The 18,829-nt window shown below is 50.9% G+C and overlaps 1 protein-coding gene across 1 annotated transcript in view; it reads left to right on the top strand.

Moving 5' to 3' along the window:
• Positions 1 to 18,829, top strand: part of RNF213 (ring finger protein 213) — a 101,073-nt gene that overhangs the window by 62,401 nt on the left and 19,843 nt on the right. Inside the window, 17 exon segments of the mRNA XM_014550960.2 lie at positions 377 to 472; positions 1,334 to 1,452; positions 2,804 to 2,923; positions 3,438 to 3,571; positions 3,987 to 4,134; positions 4,375 to 4,516; positions 7,224 to 7,415; positions 8,251 to 8,396; positions 9,418 to 9,572; positions 10,898 to 11,104; positions 11,386 to 11,567; positions 12,196 to 12,316; positions 14,764 to 14,864; positions 14,974 to 15,156; positions 16,051 to 16,220; positions 16,314 to 16,413; positions 18,199 to 18,310. Coding sequence (XP_014406446.2) covers positions 377 to 472; positions 1,334 to 1,452; positions 2,804 to 2,923; positions 3,438 to 3,571; positions 3,987 to 4,134; positions 4,375 to 4,516; positions 7,224 to 7,415; positions 8,251 to 8,396; positions 9,418 to 9,572; positions 10,898 to 11,104; positions 11,386 to 11,567; positions 12,196 to 12,316; positions 14,764 to 14,864; positions 14,974 to 15,156; positions 16,051 to 16,220; positions 16,314 to 16,413; positions 18,199 to 18,310 — 2,428 coding nt within the window.

The following is an 18,829-nucleotide window of genomic DNA, read 5'->3' as shown; positions in this document are numbered from 1 at the left end:
GGCCCCTGCCTTCCGCGCCTGCCCCCACCCCACCAGGCCAACCACTTGGCGATTCGTAGGTGTGGCAGCCACTGGTGTTCTCACCAGCATTAGTGGGCACTGAGGACACGTGACTCTGGAAAGGATGCTCTTAAGTTCTCCAGGTGTCCCTCGCCTCTCTGTCGCCCCCCGCAGGAGCACCCCTCTCTGAGCCCAGCCTCCTCCTGTCTTAGTGGCGCGTTGTTCTTTCTCTACTGGGTTGTCTGCACCCTTTACAGAGGAAGACCCCCCCTGAAGAGTTTTTTCTCTGTATCCCTTACATCTCCCATCACGTTGGGGGTATTATGACCATTTTTAGGACAGAAAACTCACTTGGATAATTCCCTTTTTGTTTCAGAAACTGTTTAACCCACGCAGCCAGATGTAAAATCCTCATCATTCAAACAGATTTTGAAGATGGAATTCACAGTGCTCAGCTCATCGCCTCAGCTAAGTACGTTTTCGTCATGTTTCTCGGCAACTACGTGGAAAACCCCAGATTTATTCGGGAGCTCTTAAAGAATTTCTTCCCTGAAAACTGTATTGTATCAGAATAAACATAGAAATAAAAAAAAATGATTCTCCCTTTTTTATAGAAAAACGAAAAGAGAAAAGGTTCGTAACAACACAAAAATGGTCAAATGAAAGCAGTGTAAACAACAGAGTACTGGCAGGATTTAGAAGGGTGTCCTTGGAGCAAACGTTTGAGACACGATTTGGTCATTACTCATTTTAAATTGCATGATACGAATTTATTGCAAGTTCAAGGTCAATAACGCGGTATTAAATGCTTTCATTTGTCTTTGTTGGACGTCTTTATAGTGTGCGTAAGGGAAATCTGATCCTTTTAGCATTAACTATGTTCCCTTATTACTTAATGTGAAGGGAAAAGTGATCTCTGGACCTTCTGAAGCATTGGAAGCATATGTCGTACCACGGCTGTCTTTGGCCGTTGGCTGGCTGTTCGCAGAGCTCTGTTTCTCGACATGGAAGGCCCCGCTAGCCTCACCCACAGAAGCATCAGAGCAAGCCATCAAGGATTGCAAGAGAGGGTTCCTGACCAATGAAAATGCCATTTCAAAGCAGAGTGACACAGGAATGGGGGAAAGAAATGAGCCTGCTTAGAGCGGACTTGCCCCCCTTCCCCTGTAAGACCTCTCTGTGAGATGACAAGACAAATAGTGAAAACTATTTAAAGCTAAAAAAAACCCGTGAGGTTGAACGTGACAGCTCCGAGGACACCCTTTGGCCACCTTACAGCTTCTCGGTTTCGGTTCTGATTTGTCTTGTCTTTGCTGGCTTGCTTTTAAAACAGGTATTCTGCTATAAATGAAATCAACAAGATACAAGGAAGTCAGGGCTGCATCTTAGTCTATTTCATCACAAAACTGTCCCGGATGGGAAGTGGAACGCCCTATGTGGGATCCCATGGAGGTAGGACTGAAATACTCTTGAATCTGTTTGTGTAGATAGTGTCCAAGTTGCTTCTACGTCGGTCCTGTGCTGTGCCAAGTCTGACGTCAGAACGTTAATGTTAATCTCAACAATATTTGCCTCAGATGCGATTAGACGTCTTACCACTGATCAACGTGAAAAAACACTTGTCTTTGAACTGGCTGCCCCAGCGTGTAGCACCTCCTTCCCTTACTTGTCGGTAAACGTCGGTTAAGCTCTCAGGTTCCTCACCTTTTACTGAACGGACAGTGCAGAGAGCTATTCCTGGCTAACACTGTTACGACTGCGCTAGGCGCTTCGTGCCTGCTGCCGGGGCAGGAAGTGCCGTCTTAAGTCTCTCTCTTTTTCCCTGAGAAACGAGCCGCCAAGGGTTTACGGCGCTTCGTCTTACTGCACTGGCTTTATTACTCTTTGCAGGGGCTGCGCTTTTTACAGATCAGAGGTTTGTGTCCAGTCTGTTGGTGCTGTTTTTCCAACAGCATTTGCTCACCTTGTGTCTCTGTGTCACATTTTGGTAATTCTTGCAATGTTTCAAACTTTTCCATTATTATCATGTGTTATGGTGACCTGTGATCAGTATCTTTTAAAAAAAATTTTTTGTGGGGGTGGTAGTTCGGTTTGTTTGTTTATATTAACGGAGGTGCTGGGGATTGAGACCCCGTCCTCCTGCATGCTAAGCACGTGCTCCACCACTGAGCTCTACCCACCCACCTGATCAGTGACCTTTGATATCACCACGACAACTCTCTGAAGTTTCAGATGATGGTTAGCAGTTTTAGCAAAGAAGTATTTAGTTAAGGAGCATACGTTGTTTTTAATATAATACAATATAGTGTACACGTAACTTTCATAGGCATTGGGAAACCAAAAACTTGATTTATGTGATACTTGCTTTGTTACGATGGTCTGGACCCAGTCCCAGCGTGTCCGCAAGGTCTCTCCTGTGTAAGAAAACTGGTATTCTAGAAATGGACAAATAATGCTTTAGTTCAGTAGCTTCATGGACAGTGGGAGACAAAGCATGCCAGCGACCCACACCGCTCTACTCATCATGGTGCAGCCAGTGTAATAACAAATGCACTTAAAAACCACAAGCCTGCTTTAGACACTTTTTCTCAAGTCAGTCATTTCAGTGCTTAAAGCTGCCTTCCGTGCTAACCTTGTGGCACCTACAGCGTGACATCTACAGGGTTTGTGTGTGTGTTCAGTTAGGATGCGAATCATTCGTTCAGCAGCGCGCTGAAACGTCGGGATGGTGCTGTGTCCCCGCTTGTGACTGACGGTAAGAAACCCGCGGAGACACAGAAGATTCTGGGCTTTGTTCCCACAGGGCTGTGGCAGTCTGTGCACATCGACGACCTGCGGAGATCCACGGGCATGGTTTCAGATGTGACTAAGCTGCAGAGCGTGACCATCAGCCAGCTGTTTAACCCTGAAGCTCAGGCTGAGTGTTAGTCCGGAGGGAAGGTCCTCAGGGGAGCAGGGTGGTGGGGGCGGCAGCCGGGAGGTGCGCCCTGGGCTGCGAGGACGGGCCGTCAGGCTTCCACCCCCTTGAGTCCGGCACCGGCCCCTCGCAAGACCTTGGGATACGTTTGCTGAGCTGAGCGCTGAAGAGTCCAGGGCGCCGTCTGCTGCTTTCCAAGGCCAAGAGAAGGCCATACTTCCCAGGAAAAAGTGGGTCTTTGTGGGTGCCTGGGAAGCGCATCAGATGCTCTTTGCCTGGTTCCTGTGTCACCAGTCCAAGCCCAGGACGGAGGGACGGGTTGCCAAGGGGGGCCACGCCAAGTGGGCGAACGGAGGCTGATCTGCTCTGCGTGACTGACAGCCTCTCCTTTGGAGGCCCATGCCTGGAGCTGGTGCCCGGGCCAGCCTGGTGGTTAGAGCCCCAGCACGCAGTGTAGACGAGTTGCCAGCGCTCCCCTTCCGCCTCTGAACAGTAACGCGATTGTTCTGCTTCTCTGCAGTGAAGGTGGGACAAAGGGCCCAAGTCGACCACGAGGAGGAGATGGAAACAGAGCTGGTCAGATCAGGGGAGGTGGCAGAGCTGGAAATGGAGACGGAAAGTCCTGGGGTGACCTCTGAGCCAGGGGGATGTGATGTGAGTTCGCGCTCTTTCCAGTCCCCTGGGCCTCCGTGCTGCTGGGCTGCCCTTCCTTAGACTTGCCCACTGTGGGTCCGAGGAGGGGCTCAGCCCAGTGCCCCTTCCCTGTACCCCTGCCCTCCCCTGTCGATGAGGGTGAAGCACTAGCGCGAGGTCTGACATTGCCTCCCCCTGGCATTCCCTGGTCAGTTTTGCTCTGCTCCTTGACCACTGGCTGGGTTGAGGGACACAGGACCCTCTCGCAGTGGTTCTAAGGGGAACTTGGCGAGGGCACATGTGGGCAGCAGGCCCTGCGGCAGGGAGCTTTGGGCGGGAGGAGCACAGTTGGCGCCTTGACCTGGTCTCCCAGGCATCACCTGGCTCCACCTGCCGTGCGAAGCGGCAGGAATGGAAGGCTCGTCTCTGTCGACAGACGCAGATCCTGGACACCACCAGGCTGCTGAGAAGCTGCATCCAGGGCGCGGTGGGCATGCTCAGAGATCACAGAGAGGGCTGCCAGCGCAGCATGCGGAGGGTGTCCATTCTCCTCAGCCTCCTAAACGAGGACGATGAATACAGAGGTAGGGCCCCTCTTGCCCGCACCCCGGCCTAGGCTTCCCCTTGGGGCGGGGGACCCCTTCCCCGGCAGCTCTCCGTGGCTCCCACAAGCAGCTGGCCCCGTGGGAATCTCAGTGCACCCCCAGAATTTCTGCAGACCTGGCCTGACCAGAGGAGAGGGCTCCCTTCCTGCTGGGGCGGGTCAGCGTCCACCGCTCACTGCGGGGATGTGCTGAAGGCCCGTCTCCTCTGCTTCTCCGCAGCCACTTTCTTACGGGTCACCAAGATGCGCATCTGCGTCCTTTTAAAGAAGCAGGAGGAGAACTGCGTCTTCTTGAACACGAGGGACTGGGTGGTGAGGGCGGCCTCCAGCCAGGACGCCCTCCAGGAGGCCGGCACGTTCAGGTACCGCGTGAAGGGAAACCAGGACGGGCTGCGGGGGTGCTGCCTGGCTCCCCCAGCCGAGCAGAGGGCCCCAACATGTTTCTTTCCAAACCTCTGAGAAATTCAGAGTGGTCGGTTCCCCACTGCCCCCCAAGAGCACAGGGTGGTCTGGGTGGCAGCTATTTTGGGTTTGCTGGACTCTTTCTCTACTTTCGTGTGTCTTTAAATGTTTTCATAACAAAACCCAGAACAAAACAGAACCAAAAAATCCCCAGAACAGTCTGCTCTTGTAGGATGTAAATGTTTACCAGCATGCCCGTTGCTGTAGAAACGGATGCCGTTTTGGGTTATTAAATTAAGAAGGCGGTGAGCAGGGGAGGGAAGAGAAGTCATTTCCCCAGACCTCCTGCATGAACTTACTGGATATTTGCAAAAATTAAGACCCAGTGTATTCGTCTCTCGGTCGGGGCCATTTTTCTACAACACTTGACGCTGTTCTCAAGACCAGCCCGTGACGGCCAGTGTGGCTGAGGGAGGGGACCGCTCGGGGTCCCGGATGGAAGGTTTCGCCCACCCCCGCCGGCAGGTCGTCTTAGACCTGTGGCTTCACCACTCTGACCCTCGGTTTCCTCATCGCTGAAAGTTGATGTCATCCAGAGGCTTGGGGTCCGCTTGGTCACGTCACCTTCGTGCCGTCGGCAGGAGGACACGTGGGAGCATCCAGGGTTACTCGGACCCTGTGAGCTTCAGGACGCTGCTTCCGTGGCCATCGGGCCCTCCTGCTTTTCTCTGGCCGCCCTCCGCTGCTTTCCTCACTGTGCTTTCTGGAGGAGTTCTACCAGCTCAGATACGGACCCAGAATTACACTCATAGCCCTTGGTTCCTCTGAATGGATTTTACTAAACGCTTGATTTTACATAAATGCTTCTCTTTTTTAAAAGTTAAAAAAAATTTATTTTGTTTAGGGGAAAGGGAATTAGATTTATTTGTTTGCTTTGCTTTTCCCGGAGGCACTGGGGATTGAACCCAAGACCTCGCACATGCTAAGCACACTCTCTGTCACTGAGCTACGCCCTCCTCCCATAACTGCTTCCTAAAATCTGTATTGTCAGCCTCCCCTGGACTCCACCCCTTCACTCACTGAACTTCCCGCGGGGCTGGTGTTCAGCAGCCCCACTTCTTCCTGCTCCGCCAGTCTGCTCTGGCGTCGGGACTGGCGTGGCCGCACTCGGGGTCCCGGGGGGTCTGACCAGCATCGGGGCCCAGGCAGAGCTCTGGGGCCTCCCACGCCATTCTCACCATCCACGTGTTTTGACTTCGGTCATTTGCCCTCTTGAGATTAAATAATCCAAATTGTGGTAGATTTTACACAGTCAGCCCTCCGTACCCGCGGGCTCTAAATCTGAGGATTCAGCCAACTGCGTCTTGAAAATATTCAGGGGAAAAAAAAATCGGGAAAGTTACAGAAAGCAAAACTGGACTTTGCCATAGGCTGGCAATTATCTGTGTAGCATTTATACTGTATTTACATAGCACTGACCTTGCCTTAGGTGTCACAAGTGATCTGGAGATGATTCAAAGTGTACAGGAGAGTGTGTGCTTAGCAGGCACGAGGTCCTGGGTTCAATCCCCAGTACCTCCATTAAAAAAAAAAAAAAAAAGATAAGCAGGTAGATATAACTAAAGTGAAAAGCAAAGTCCTGGGTTCAATCCCCAATGCCTCCATTTTTATAAATAAATAAGTAAGTAAATAAGTAAATAAATTCCTAGTGCCCCCTCAAACCAAAATGTAAAAAAACAAAGCGAACAGGAGGGTGTAAGTTGGTCCACGCACGTGCTGCGCCATTTTTCATAAGGGATTTGGGCGCCTTCCACTTGCAGGCGCTCACACGGGTCCTGGGCCAGGCCCCGGGGCTCCCGAGGGCGGCTGTGCTGAGGTTTTCTGGCACCGGGTCACAGGTGCCGCTGCCCCCGCCTCTCCCAGCAGACCGCTTTGCCCTTCGCTCTCCGCGTCTGCCACACGTTTTCCAGTTCTGTGTTTTTGAAAGGGAAGTTCTTCTTTTCAAAACAGAGCCTGCGTTTTCCTCCCCAATATGAATCACCCAGCAGTAGATTTCTTCAGGCTTACCACGAGGACTTTGAAATGACTTACCAAGTTTGTTATTACGATAAACATAACAACACAGTGCGGTGCACTTAATATAAGCATCCGTACGTAGATATTCAGACCTAATGCACTAAATTACCGCCAACAAAAACTCAGTTCTAGATACGGTCGTGCGTTCTTCCTTACCGTGACCTGGAATACACTTACTTTGGGCTTTTCTTTGTTATATTCTACCAACAACTGATTTTTTTTTTCCTTAAGATGACACTTTTTTTTTTCCAAATGAATTTGGTCATTCTTTCTTTATCGGTAGAGCCTGGGTGGCCTGTTCTGGCCAACAGCTATGTGACAGAGTACAATGAACACAGCTTGGCCTTTCCATCGACCTAATTGCAGTTCACTAGATGTAGAATTCAGGACCATTCCGGTCCCGCCTCTAATCTGAGAAAGTTCCACGCGTGAGGCTCTCTTCTAAACCTGTGTTTTCATAGCTATAGCGCGGGCTTGGCAGAGCAGGTGTTTCGTTACCCCCGAGAAGGCACGAGTGTGACGGGGGTGCAGGAAGCCCGCTGTGCCCTGGGGCCCTGTCATCTGAGCGGGGCTGCCTCTCCCCCACTGCAGGCAGACCCTCTGGAAGCGGGTGCAGGGTGCCGTGAGCCCCCTCCTGGCCAGCGTGATATCTTTCGTGGACAGAGACGGCAACCTGGAGCTGCTGGCCAGCCCCGACTCTCCGTCCTGGGCGAGAGGCCTTTGGATGTTTGTTTTCAGTGATGTCAACCTCCTGAACATTCCTCTTGTGACCACCAAGACAAGGTGAATGGAAGACTTTCTTTTTGTGGGAAGGGGGGAAGAAACCCTAACAGAGCAGCGATCTTAATAGGCTCTCCCAGGCATCTGACAGAAAGCGAGGATGGATTTTAGAACAGCATGCGAGTTGACTCTTTTTGCAGGTTGGAGGGGCATGGCATTCCAGTAACAGATGAGTGTTTCCTTGAGTTCTGAGAAGTCTTTGCTCTCTTCTTGCCTGTCCTCGGTTCCCTGTGCTCAGAGCACCCATTGCAGTTAAACTGGCTGGCTCCCACCCCGTCCACACCCAGGAGAGCTGGTTCTGTTGCGGCTCCCGCTCCTCCCGCCGTGGCGGGACCTGCACAGCCTACCCCTGCACCTGGTGCTGTGCCTCGCGAGCTCAGCTGCCCTCCCAGACGCTTCCTGTTTGGACCTCAGGGGGCTTTCATGCTGGGGTGGAGGTTAATGTAGAACGTGCCGCCAGTGGAATGCTCACCCTCTCGTGGAAACACTGATTAAGGAGACAACACCCTGTTGGTCATGAGAGAAGGAATCGCTGCTGATGAGGCGTGTTCTCTCTGCACGGGGAAAGGGCAAAGGTGGTGCAGGCCCCACCTGACTGGTTCTGCCCAAGACTTGAGTTGACCTGCTTGACCCCTTTCCACTGTGGGTTTTGTTTCGTCTGTAAAACCAAGAGATGGCATCATGCTGTCCTTGAGTTCCTTTATGACAGAGAAGCCCTGCAGCCCGCTGAGCACCCCAGTTGCTGAGGATGGAGAGGGCTTGGCGTCAGGGTGGATGTGGTCTGTCTCGAGCGCCGTCTCACTAGCCGTATTCTTGGCCCTCCTCTGGCTGACGACAGAGCTCAGGGTGAGATGTCGTACATCATGGTGCAGAACTACATGGACCTTTCGGAGAACTCGTCCAACGCTGTCCCGTTTAGCTGGAGAATCAAGGACTACCTGGAGGAGCTGTGGGTCCACACTCAGTACACGACAGGAGAAGAAGGTGAGCCCAGTGGTGTGGTGGGAGGGGACCCTGCTCCCTGGCACGAGCTTGTCATCCCTGTTCTGAGGCCCCTGGACAACTAGGGCACCAGGACTTGGGGTGAGCTGAGCGCTTGTCAGCAACCGCCAGCAACTAGAGTAGAGGTCTTCGTCCAGACGGAGCCTCGGCGTCCTCCTGAGTCACACGGCACCTGGCTCTGCTGTCAGGTGCCAAGTAGTCTGGCCACAGGCATTCCAGGAAACCCAGCGATCACAAGCACTTTTGGGAAAGTCACCTTTCATACGTGACAGAAGCTTTTCACAGTTTGCGTGTCGTGGCCGGAGACGGTTACTAGACTTGTGTGCGTTCATTCACTCACAAGGTAGCCTTACAGTTCGTCAGGTGGGCAGTGGCAGATCGCTGAAACTAACAACACGGTACATCAACTGTACTTCAATTTATTAAAAGAGGGAAAGACTTCCTTAAAAAATATGAGTCGAAATACTTGAAGATGAACTTACTTTTCCAGGTAAGCGTCTGCTGCTCTTTCTGAACGAACTTGAAGCAGTCTCTCTCCTAAGGAAAGAGTATTTCTCTCTCTCAAGGGCCGTCCCCTAACTGGCCCTGCTTCCCGAAGACGGCACGTGACATGGGGGCCAGCACGCTGTCCACTAGGGGGCAGATCTTTCTGGCTGGAGCTACACATGGCACCAGCCCCCAGGAAATAGCCCGTTCGTTCCTGGTTCCCTGGGCCCTGAGTTCCTGAAGCACTTTATGACTTCGTAGAAACAAACTTGGTCTGGCCCAGACTGTGTTATCTCTTGGGAACCAGCTAGGCTTTTGTGACCGAAATTTAACAGCTGTTCTGACTTTGTTCTGTTATTCCACTGGGGAAATGCCTAAAGGGTCCTGAAATGATGATAAAATCAGGCCATCTGCTCCCCTGGCAATGAAACCGTGTCCACATCAGCACGGTCGGTGGGTTAGGGAAGCCATGGTCGACACCCTCACCCCGACCTCTCCTTGTCTCCCGCCCCCGCAGGACTGGCAGGGAGGCTAGTGGACATCTTTCAGCAGACCCCTCTGGGCCGGTTCCTGGCCCAGCTCACTGGTGACCAGAGGCAAGAGCTGCTCCAGTGCTACGTGCAGGACTTCCTTCTCTTGGCCATGGGAGTGTCCACTTGGGAAGAGTTACAGGTAAGTGCTGGCTCAGGGGCAGGGGCGCAGCAGGAACAGGATGCCAGCCTGGGAGCCTTCCCTCGGCTCTTGGGGCTGAGCTGTGACGCTCGTGGGGCACAACGTGGTCCAGCAGGACGCAGGCGAGACGATGCGGCCCACACCCTCGGAACACTTGGGGCCGCCCTCAGCCCACTGCCCAGCACCCTGAAATGTGGGCCTTCATTAGCAGGAGAAAGACCTCCACGTTTCCTGTGACGCTTTCCATGTACTTATTAGCTTTTTCAGGAGGAGGTAATTAAGTTTACTCACCTGTGTGTGTATTTATTCATGTTTAACAGAGGCACCGGGGGGGAGGGGGGGAGCCCAGCGCCTTGTGCGTGCCGAGCGCGCGCGCTGCCTCTGAGCTCCGTCCTCCTTCCTGGTACCTTTTTAAATGTTTAGTTTTTCTTGAAGAAAACTAGGTAACTATTTAACTGACCACCACAGGGAGATAATAATTAATAATAACAAATTTCAATGGAAAGATTGAAGATTTCAAACTTTAGTACGTAAAAAAGGAAACTGACACGTTTGAGGAGAGCACACTTACAACCCCTGAGACTAAGGGTTAGTACGGTGTTCTTAGGAATCAACATGGAAATCCCCTAATCTTTAAAAAGCGGGTGAAAGTTATAAATTAACTGTTAACAGAATAATTACACAGATACCCAGGAAACATGGGGGAAAATGCTCCGGCTAACTCGTTAATCAGCAAGACACAAGCAGGTTTCAGGTACCGTTTGCTGGTCCCTGTGGCAAAGCTGGTCTCAGAAAGGCTGGAGGTTCCCCGCTGCCGACAGCGCTGTGGACAGCGTGGTGCTTGGACGTCTTTATAGAACCTGAGCTGCTGATTCTGTCCTGGGAGCGTTATCAGAGCCGTGGACACATTTTATTCATGGGAATGTCCTTTTTAGTTTTGTTTCTGAACAAGGAAGATTAGAGACAAGTTAATTGTCCAGAAGTAGAGGGGTGGACAAATTAAAGTACGGCCACTGATTGGTTCTTCTGCAGCCATTGAAAGTGACGTCCTCCAAGCACACTTGGTGACAGACAATGCTTGTAAAGTGGGGAAAACTCAGCGATGCACTGTGACCCCAGTCTGGGGACACCAGGGAAGTGGGGGCCGGTCTAGACACACCCGGAGGGGCCGACACCAGAAAGCAGTGCGGGGTGCTCACAGTGCTCCTGGTTTCTCACTTCCCTTTTTCTCTTTCTGAGTAGTCCTGGTTTTCCACAGGGAAGACACACCCTCTGTGTGTGCGTGTGATTTGTGTACATGCAGTGAAAGCTTGTTTTCATCCCAGGTTCTGCAGATGGCTCTGTGGTCCTGCATCTATCAGCTGCAAGCAGGAAGGCCAGAGGAAGAGGTCTCCTTGCCGTCCGTGCACCTCGCCTACCAGCACTTCAGGGGCCGGCTCCAGAACTTCTCCAGGATCCTGACGATCCATCCCCCAGTCTTACCCAGCCTAGCAGGAGCCACACAGAACTACAGCTGGGCTGCACGTGAGATGGTACGGTCCCTGCAGGCGGGCCTGGCTTCCTCATGCTCCCGTGGCCACCCTGGGAAGGGGGTGCTGGTGGGCCACGTTCCAAATGGGAGACGTCTTCACGGGGCATTCATGTCAGTGTGGCTCAGAGGTTAGAAGGCATCGAACTCGAGCTTCCCAGATCCTAAGACAGAAGGAAGCTGCAAGCCTGGGACACAAGGACACACTAGGCCAACAGCCAGGGCCTCCGACTTAGAGTGCAGGGGACGGGCTGCTCGGTCACAGGCCTGTTGCCCGCCCCCCAGGCTCTGGACGTGTTGGCGGCAGTAGCCTGTGCTGAAATGCTGACCAAAGACCTGCTGAAGCCCAGTCCCCAGGCGTGGCTGCAGAAGGTGAAGGACCTGTCCATGCCGCTGGAGCTGCTCTGCTCAGACGGGTACACCCAGGGCAGTGGGATGGTGAGCAGAGGCCTCATCCAGGAAGTCAGGTGAGACCCGGGAGCCGTGGGCACACGCGAGAGAAAGAGCAGATACTTCTGCCACGAGAAGGAGGACTTTCCTCGTTCACTGTTTAATGTCTGCTGAACTGTTATTGCGTGCCAGGCATCGTGTCGACCCTAGAGACGCAGGGAAGAACCTGCATTCAGGGAGTGATGGGCGTGGTAGGCGTGAGCAGATTGTCATCATCCCGGGGGAGAAAGGCTGCACGGAAAGGGACAGCTGCAGAGGCCCCCAGCAGGACAGCAGGGCAGGCAGGGCGGCGAAGGGGGGCAGACAGTCAGGGCCGACTTCCGGGCGTCACATGCTGTGCTGGCCTTTAAGGGTGAGGTGGGACTCGCCGGACACAGGGGACTGAACCAGCACAGGTGGAGGCGCAGAACGTGAGACTCCGAGGAATGTCCAAGCTGAGTCCGGAGAGAAGACTGGAAAGAGACAGAACGGGGTGGGGGTCCGAGAGCACATCACAAAGGCCTTCGACCAGTCCTTTGCCCCACCTCCACCCCGGGTCCTTTTCTTACCTATCAGCTCCTACGCCTTGGAGCTGCCTCTCTGCCCACCTGTTTCTGTCTCAGGCCCTTCTGTCAGAGCTGAGCGAGGGACCCCCTCTCTTGACAGAACCCACTGGAGTCGCATTTTCTCCGTCTCACTTTTTGTGGAGCACGTGCTCCTGGGGACCGAGAGCCAGGTTCCCGAGCTGTGCGAGCTGGTGACCGAGTACGTCTTCTTGCTGAACAAGGTGAGTCTGCAGGCCCGGCCCGGCGGGTGCGGGTCTGCCTCTTTGCGAGTCGGGGGACGGCTGAAGCGTGGCCTGACTTTAATCTGCGGGGTGGTACAGTCCCTTTCCGCTCTGACGGTTTTCTCTGGAAGTGCAAAGGAAAGTGATTTCATCACACAGGCTGTTCAGGTTTCAGTGCTTAATGTTTTCATTTTTACCCTCTCTGAGTGCTAAGTCAGGGCATATCATTTAAGGTTCCTTGCAGGATAGGAACTATTCATGCAGAAAGCACACTTGGGAAACCTTTGGGAGGACCGAAAGGTGGGCTCCAGCCTGGTCTCCAGTGCCCCAGACCCGCTCAGCAGCCTGGCTGCCCAGGGGGGCTGTCTGCCACGGTCAGGAAGACAGGGTGCAGAAGGCCACTGGGCTTGCGGACTTCACACAGTGCTGTCCGTGGGGCCCAGGGGGCAGGAAGCCCATGCCTCTGCCCCCGCGACACCTTTATAAAGTGGTGATGCCCAGGACAGTGTCCTTGCAGAAAAGGTGACCATCCTTTCAGCATCAGTGGCCACTCGGGTAAGACAGCCTCAGTGCGTTTGGACTGGGAGCCGCACACAAGCGCGGCCGGTGGCTTCGCTCTGCAGCCTTTGAAGCGTCTCTTTGTGCCTGGCTTATTTCACGTGGCATCCTGTCCTCAGGGTTCATCCATGTTGTAGCAGGTGTCAGACTGTCCTTCCTTCTTGAGGCTAGGATTCCATTGTAAGGATGGAGCCCATGCTCTTTTTCTGTTCATCTGTTGATGGACATTTGGGTCATTTCCACTTTCTGGCGACTGTGAGTAGTGCTGCTGTGAACCTGGGTTTACAGATATCTGTCTGAGTTGCTGCTTTTCATTCTTTGGGGTGTACACCTAGGAACGAGATTGCTGGATCACATGTAATTACATGTTTGACATTTTGAGCAATCACTGTACTGTTTCCACAGCAGCTACATCACTGACATCCCCACCAGCAGTGTGCCAGGGTCCAGTTTCCCCACATCCCTGCCAACACTTGTTATTTTCCATTTTTTAACTTTTTTTTTTTTTTTTTTTTTTTAGGTTAGTGGAAGGCCTGGGGATTGAACCCAGGACCTTGTGCATGCTAAGCACACAATCTAACCCTGAGCTATACCCTCCCCCTCCATCTTTCAAAGTAATAGCCCTCCTAATGGGTGTGAGGTGGTCTCTCACTGTGGTTTTGGTTTGCATTTCCCTGTTGGCTAGTGATGTTGAGCATTTTTTCACATGCTTACTGCCCATTTGTATATCTTCTTCAGAAAAAGTCTACTGAAGTCCTTTGCCCATTTTTGAATCTGTTGATTAACAGACCAAATTTAGCAAGGTATTAAGAACACGCATATCATTTCCAAGTAGGATTAATCTTGGGAATTCAAGGATAGCTCAAAAATCATAAATCTATAACCGTCATCAGTTATATAACAAATTAAAAGATAAATTCCAAATGATTATTTCCAAAGCGTTTGATAAAATTTATAATTTGGGGGGTGGAAATGATACTCTTGCCAAGTTAAGAATAAGAAAGAACTCACTTCAGCTCATAATGCCCAAGGGCTTAAGAACATCTACAGCAAACATGCCTAACCAGAAAATTCTAAGCACACTCGTTAAACCCACTGTCTTGTATCATTAAAGACGTGCGTTTCTTAAAAAATAGTGTTTCCACGTCTAAATACAGACCTAGAGAATTTTCGCACTTGTACTCAGACCCGTGGGAGTGCAGAAATGTTCATAACTGCAAGAAATCAGGAACATTCTAAACGCTCATTAACGGGAAGCAGGTGACCAGTACATTCGTCCACAAGGACGGTACAGCAGTTAACACGGATGGTCTGAGCCTGCTTGCATCGAAGAAAAAAGCAAGTTGCAGAAGTTCAGGCGGAGTGCGGTACCCGTGATACAAAGTTTCCGGTGTTCAGAACAGCAGGACTTCCCCGCAGGCCTGCAAGCGCCGCGGAAGTAGGGATCTCAGCACGTGGTTCTCTGGGCAGGGGGCGAAGTGTGAGCGGAGAGGGTCACGTGCTTGGAGCTGAAACTGCACCTGTAACGTTTTGTTTCTTTAAAAGATGATAAAGCAAATGTTCAAAAAATGTTAAGATTACGTAAAGCTTGGTGGGTATACAGACGGTCATTATGTGACAATTTAAAGTTTGAAATATCTCCTAATGGAAGGAGGTGTGGGGAGTGGGCCTTAAAAGAAAAAGAGGAGGGAAAAAAGATGAGAATGTCAGGCTTCTCCCCAAAGCAGCAGCATCACAAAGGGCATTCAGAGTTAAACTGCCAGACAAACAGAACAGCCCTGCAAACAGGCGGCAGGGTCCTGGCTCCCAGCCCCAGCCCGGGCAGAGGGGGGCCTGCGTTGCCTGGTTGACCCCTGCCCCCCTCGCCCGCCACTGCCTTTCTCCTTCAGTGTCTGCAAGAGGACTCTGACCTCAAGACCCGCAAGCCTTTTGTCGCAGTGATGACCACTCTTTGTAAATGCAAGGAGCAGGCCAGCAAGAACTTCAGCCGGTGAGGTCTTGGGTTTGGGCTCCACAAGGGAGAAAGCTCGGAACCTGTGGTGCTTTTTGTTTCTCACGGCTTCTCCGCTTCAGAACCCATCACCCTTCTTGGCTTCTAGGTTTGGGGTTCAGCCATGCCCCGTCTGCCTGGGAGACGCGCAGGACCCTGCCTGCCTGCCCTGTGACCATGTATTCTGCCTGCGTTGCATCAAAACCCAACTCATCATGGGGCAGATGAGGTGCCCGGTTTGTTTAACGGACTTGCCGGACGACTTCTCTCTAAGGGTTTCCGAAGAGCACAGGTGAAACATTCTTTCTCTTGCGGAGGCTTCCTCTTTCTAATTCCTCTTTTGTAAATACAGCGTTCAGAGAGAAAACTACTACCCTTAGAAATCCCGATAGCAGAGACGTTCTTAAGACAGACAACTGCTTGGGCGCGGAGGGTCTAGCTCAGCGGTAGAGCGCATGCCTGGCCCGCGCGAGGTCCTGGGTTCAACTCCATTAAAATAAATAAATAAATAAACAAACAAACCTAATTACCCCCCCCCCAAAATGTTTTTAAAAAAGAAGAAAGACTACTTAGGTACCTTCATAAACACCTCATGTCTCAACATGATCCTCTCTCCAAGATGAACGTGCCATACAGATTAGAGAGACTAAAAAAAATTAGAGGAAATAAAGTAGAAAGTCATAAATTAGATGCAGCCATCACAAGACACCCGTGGAATTTAGAGGCGACTGGTTTATCCTCTTCACGTGTAAACGCCACTCACGGCCTGTGACCCGAGGAGAACGCTGGCTCTTGTCAGGCCAAGTGCTTTTCAGAGCAGTCACTAAAGTCAGCTTCCGTGGCTGGCCTTCCTCCCCGTTTTGCCCCCTTCTGATGCCTCTGGAAAGTGGGGTGCAGGGCAGGCCCAGTGGGTGGGATCTTTGAGAAACTCTGAGGATACGAAGGTTATCGCTGGCTGATCCAGATGACCAAAGTGCTTCTAGAAGGAGCAGAGCGTGCAGACTGTCTGTTGCACTTTTAGAGACCAGGTCTCATTGATGTAAGGGGATACATGCATCTTTTTATTAAAAAAAAAAAAGAAGAAGAAGGAAAGAAATGCTGTCCAGATCCCAACAGCACTCTGTGGGGAGGGGTTCTGGAAACACATCCCGCAAGCCTCCTGACCGTGGTTTCCAACGTTCCCCAGGGAGGTTGTCTGGAAACATGCCCGCTTCCGGCAGATGTGCAATAGTTTCTTCGTAGACCTGGTCTCCACCATATGCTTCAGAGACAACTGTCCGCCGCAGAAGGACGTGGTCGACATGCTGCTGTCTTTACTCTTCGTAAAGAAAGAGCTCTTACGAGATTCCTTCCCAAGTGAGTGGCCTCCTTCCTCTAGACCTAAAAGTTCATCTCTCACGTCTGTGTGTCGGACGAGAATGCCGATCTGCCTTTCTCCTTCTGGGTAAGGACACCGGGAACACACGAAGTCTCTCTCTCCTTTTGATGACGTTGTGGACAAGACCCCCGTCGTCCGCTCCGTGGTGCTGAAGCTGCTCTTGAAGTACAGGTGAGCACGGCGAGGAGGGGTCCGCCGCCAAGAAGCCTTGGCTTCTTGTTTTCTCCTTGTGGCTTCTTCTCTGCTGCCAGGCATTCTTGCCCTCCTTGCTTAGGTTTGTCTAAGTTTTGCTCCAGCCCCTAAGTTTCCCTGATTCTGTAAATGGACAGAGAAGCCCATGGGGTGCCTAAGCTCAGTGGTCTCATCAAATTACACTGTCTCAAAATTCTTTGAAAGCTGATCTGTATTCAGAAGGCTTCTTTCGGAAGACGTTTGGTACCCTCAGCCTGTACCCTCTGACTTGACCGAGGACACGTTGAGGTGATGCTGCAAGAAAAGTTCTAACAGAAACACTATTTCTAGCTTCAGTGTCGAAAATCCGACTCAGAATAGAGTAAAGATTCACATTTAAAGTGTGGATCTGCTGCATTTTATTTTGCTGCTTTTTCTTTATTACTTGTGAAATAGTCTTTTCAAACAGGATTCCTGGAGGACTTCCAAATAAAATGCTCTTAAAATACGTTTTATTACAGAACTAGTATCTTACTATGCCTAAAAACGGCTCTGAAGGCATATGTTTAAAGCATTAACTTGAGATGTGAAAAGAGCTTCTTTTGCTGTTATGTGGTTTCTATTAATTTTGGTAAATGTGGGAAAGCTGTAGCCATGTGAACGCCTTCGCTTAGAGAAAGGGAAAAGCATCGTCAACACGCATACTCTTGACATGAGGTACAGACGTGTTAACACGAGTACAGACTACACTCACGGGTTAACGCTTCACTCTGCCCAGAAGTGAGGCTACTGGACCATATAGGAAATCTACTTTAAGTTTAGTACAAATGAACTTACTTACAGAACAGAAGAAGACCCACAGACATAGAAAGCAATCTTGTGGTTACTAAAGGGGAAGGGGGGGGTAAATTAGGAGTTTAGGGTTAGCAGACACACACTACTATGTATAAAATAGATAAACAGCAGGGACCTACTGCATATGACAGGGAACTAGATATAATGACTTGTAATAAACTATAATGGAAGAGGATTTTTAGAGGCATATAAGTATATATATGCTTTATTCTGAAATATTTAGAAAGTAAAATTTACGGAACTGGTTTTAAAACAAAAATCTTGAGACATAAACCACCGTTTGTGGAGGAGGGTGCAGCTCAGTGATGGAGCATGTGCTTAGCATGTACAGGGTCCTGGGTTCAGCCCCTGGTACTTCTGTTAATAAATAAATAAAAATAAACCTAATTACCTCCCCCCACAAAAAAAAAACAAAACCAAAACAAAAGCACAGTTTTAAAAATCTGCATTGTCGTTCTCTGGGTTGAGAAGTACTTGCTTCTGTCATTCCTTTTGTGCTTCGAGTATTTTCGTGTGTATTAAGAACTAGTTGCGTGGATCTAGACGTACTTTGTAGAAACGGGGGCGTCCGCTCCCTGGGCTGACTCGTGTGGGACGACACGGATGAGACCACACATCATGCTGAGATATTCCCCACCTGTTTCAGCGTGTTGATGTTTGCACTGACGTTACTAAAGGAGTGGTGGGTAACGATGCTAGCATCTTAGGCAAACAGCTGATCTGATGCGTAGCTCCTCCAAGGCGGAACTAGAATATTCTTCATGCAGTCGTGTTGCAGACTACATGTGCACATGCGTGCATGTTTGTGTGTGTGCAGGACGAGAGGGGGAGGGTGGTAGCAGGCGGAGAGAGAGCCTTTTGTTTTTTTTCTTTTGGCAAAACGGGTTTCCAGACCTGAGCTAACCAGGTACCGTATTTCTCTTTCCACAGCTTCTGTGACGTGAAAGATTATATTCAGACGTATTTGTCCCAGTTAGAAAAGAAGCCGTTCCTGGCCGAAGACAAAACTGAACTGTACGTTCTCTTTAGCAGCTGTCTGGAGGTAAGCTGCCTGCCACCTCCCTGCATTTCTTTTGCAAACTCTCTGAACCACATGGTTTACGCCATGGAATGGTGTCTGCCTGAAAATTTACAGACTATAGTTTAGCTGGTAAAATGAACAGAGGCTCTGCTCCAGGCAGGGGGGGGGAAAAGCTTCAAAGACATTACTCTGCCCTCAGCAGTTGTCTGTGTTAGCATTCATGTGCATGCGCAGGAGGGGAAAAAAGGCCTTGAAGAATGTGCCCCAGGCCGACAGCGCCCATCTCCCGGTGGTGAGACTGCGCATGCTTTTAATTTTTATTCTCATCCTATTTTTGTTACTTCCAAAAATCTTACAATGCGTATGAAAAAAATGGATTCTATAAAACTTCTTCCTTGTAGCTCTTTTCTTCCCCCTCTCCTTCTTGCCCCTAAAATAAAAAGGGCTGTTAGTTTTCCATGATTCAGAAAATGTACACTCAGACCCGAAACACTGCTGCTGAGCATTGCTCGCCTCCACGGTCCCGCTGCGGAGACTGTG

Source organism: Camelus ferus, chromosome 16 (assembly GCF_009834535.1).
Source record: "Camelus ferus isolate YT-003-E chromosome 16, BCGSAC_Cfer_1.0, whole genome shotgun sequence".
NCBI classification, from domain to species: Eukaryota; Metazoa; Chordata; class Mammalia; order Artiodactyla; family Camelidae; genus Camelus; species Camelus ferus.
The sequence above is the reverse complement of the archived record's forward strand: the minus strand, read 5'-3'. Positions and strand labels throughout refer to the sequence as shown.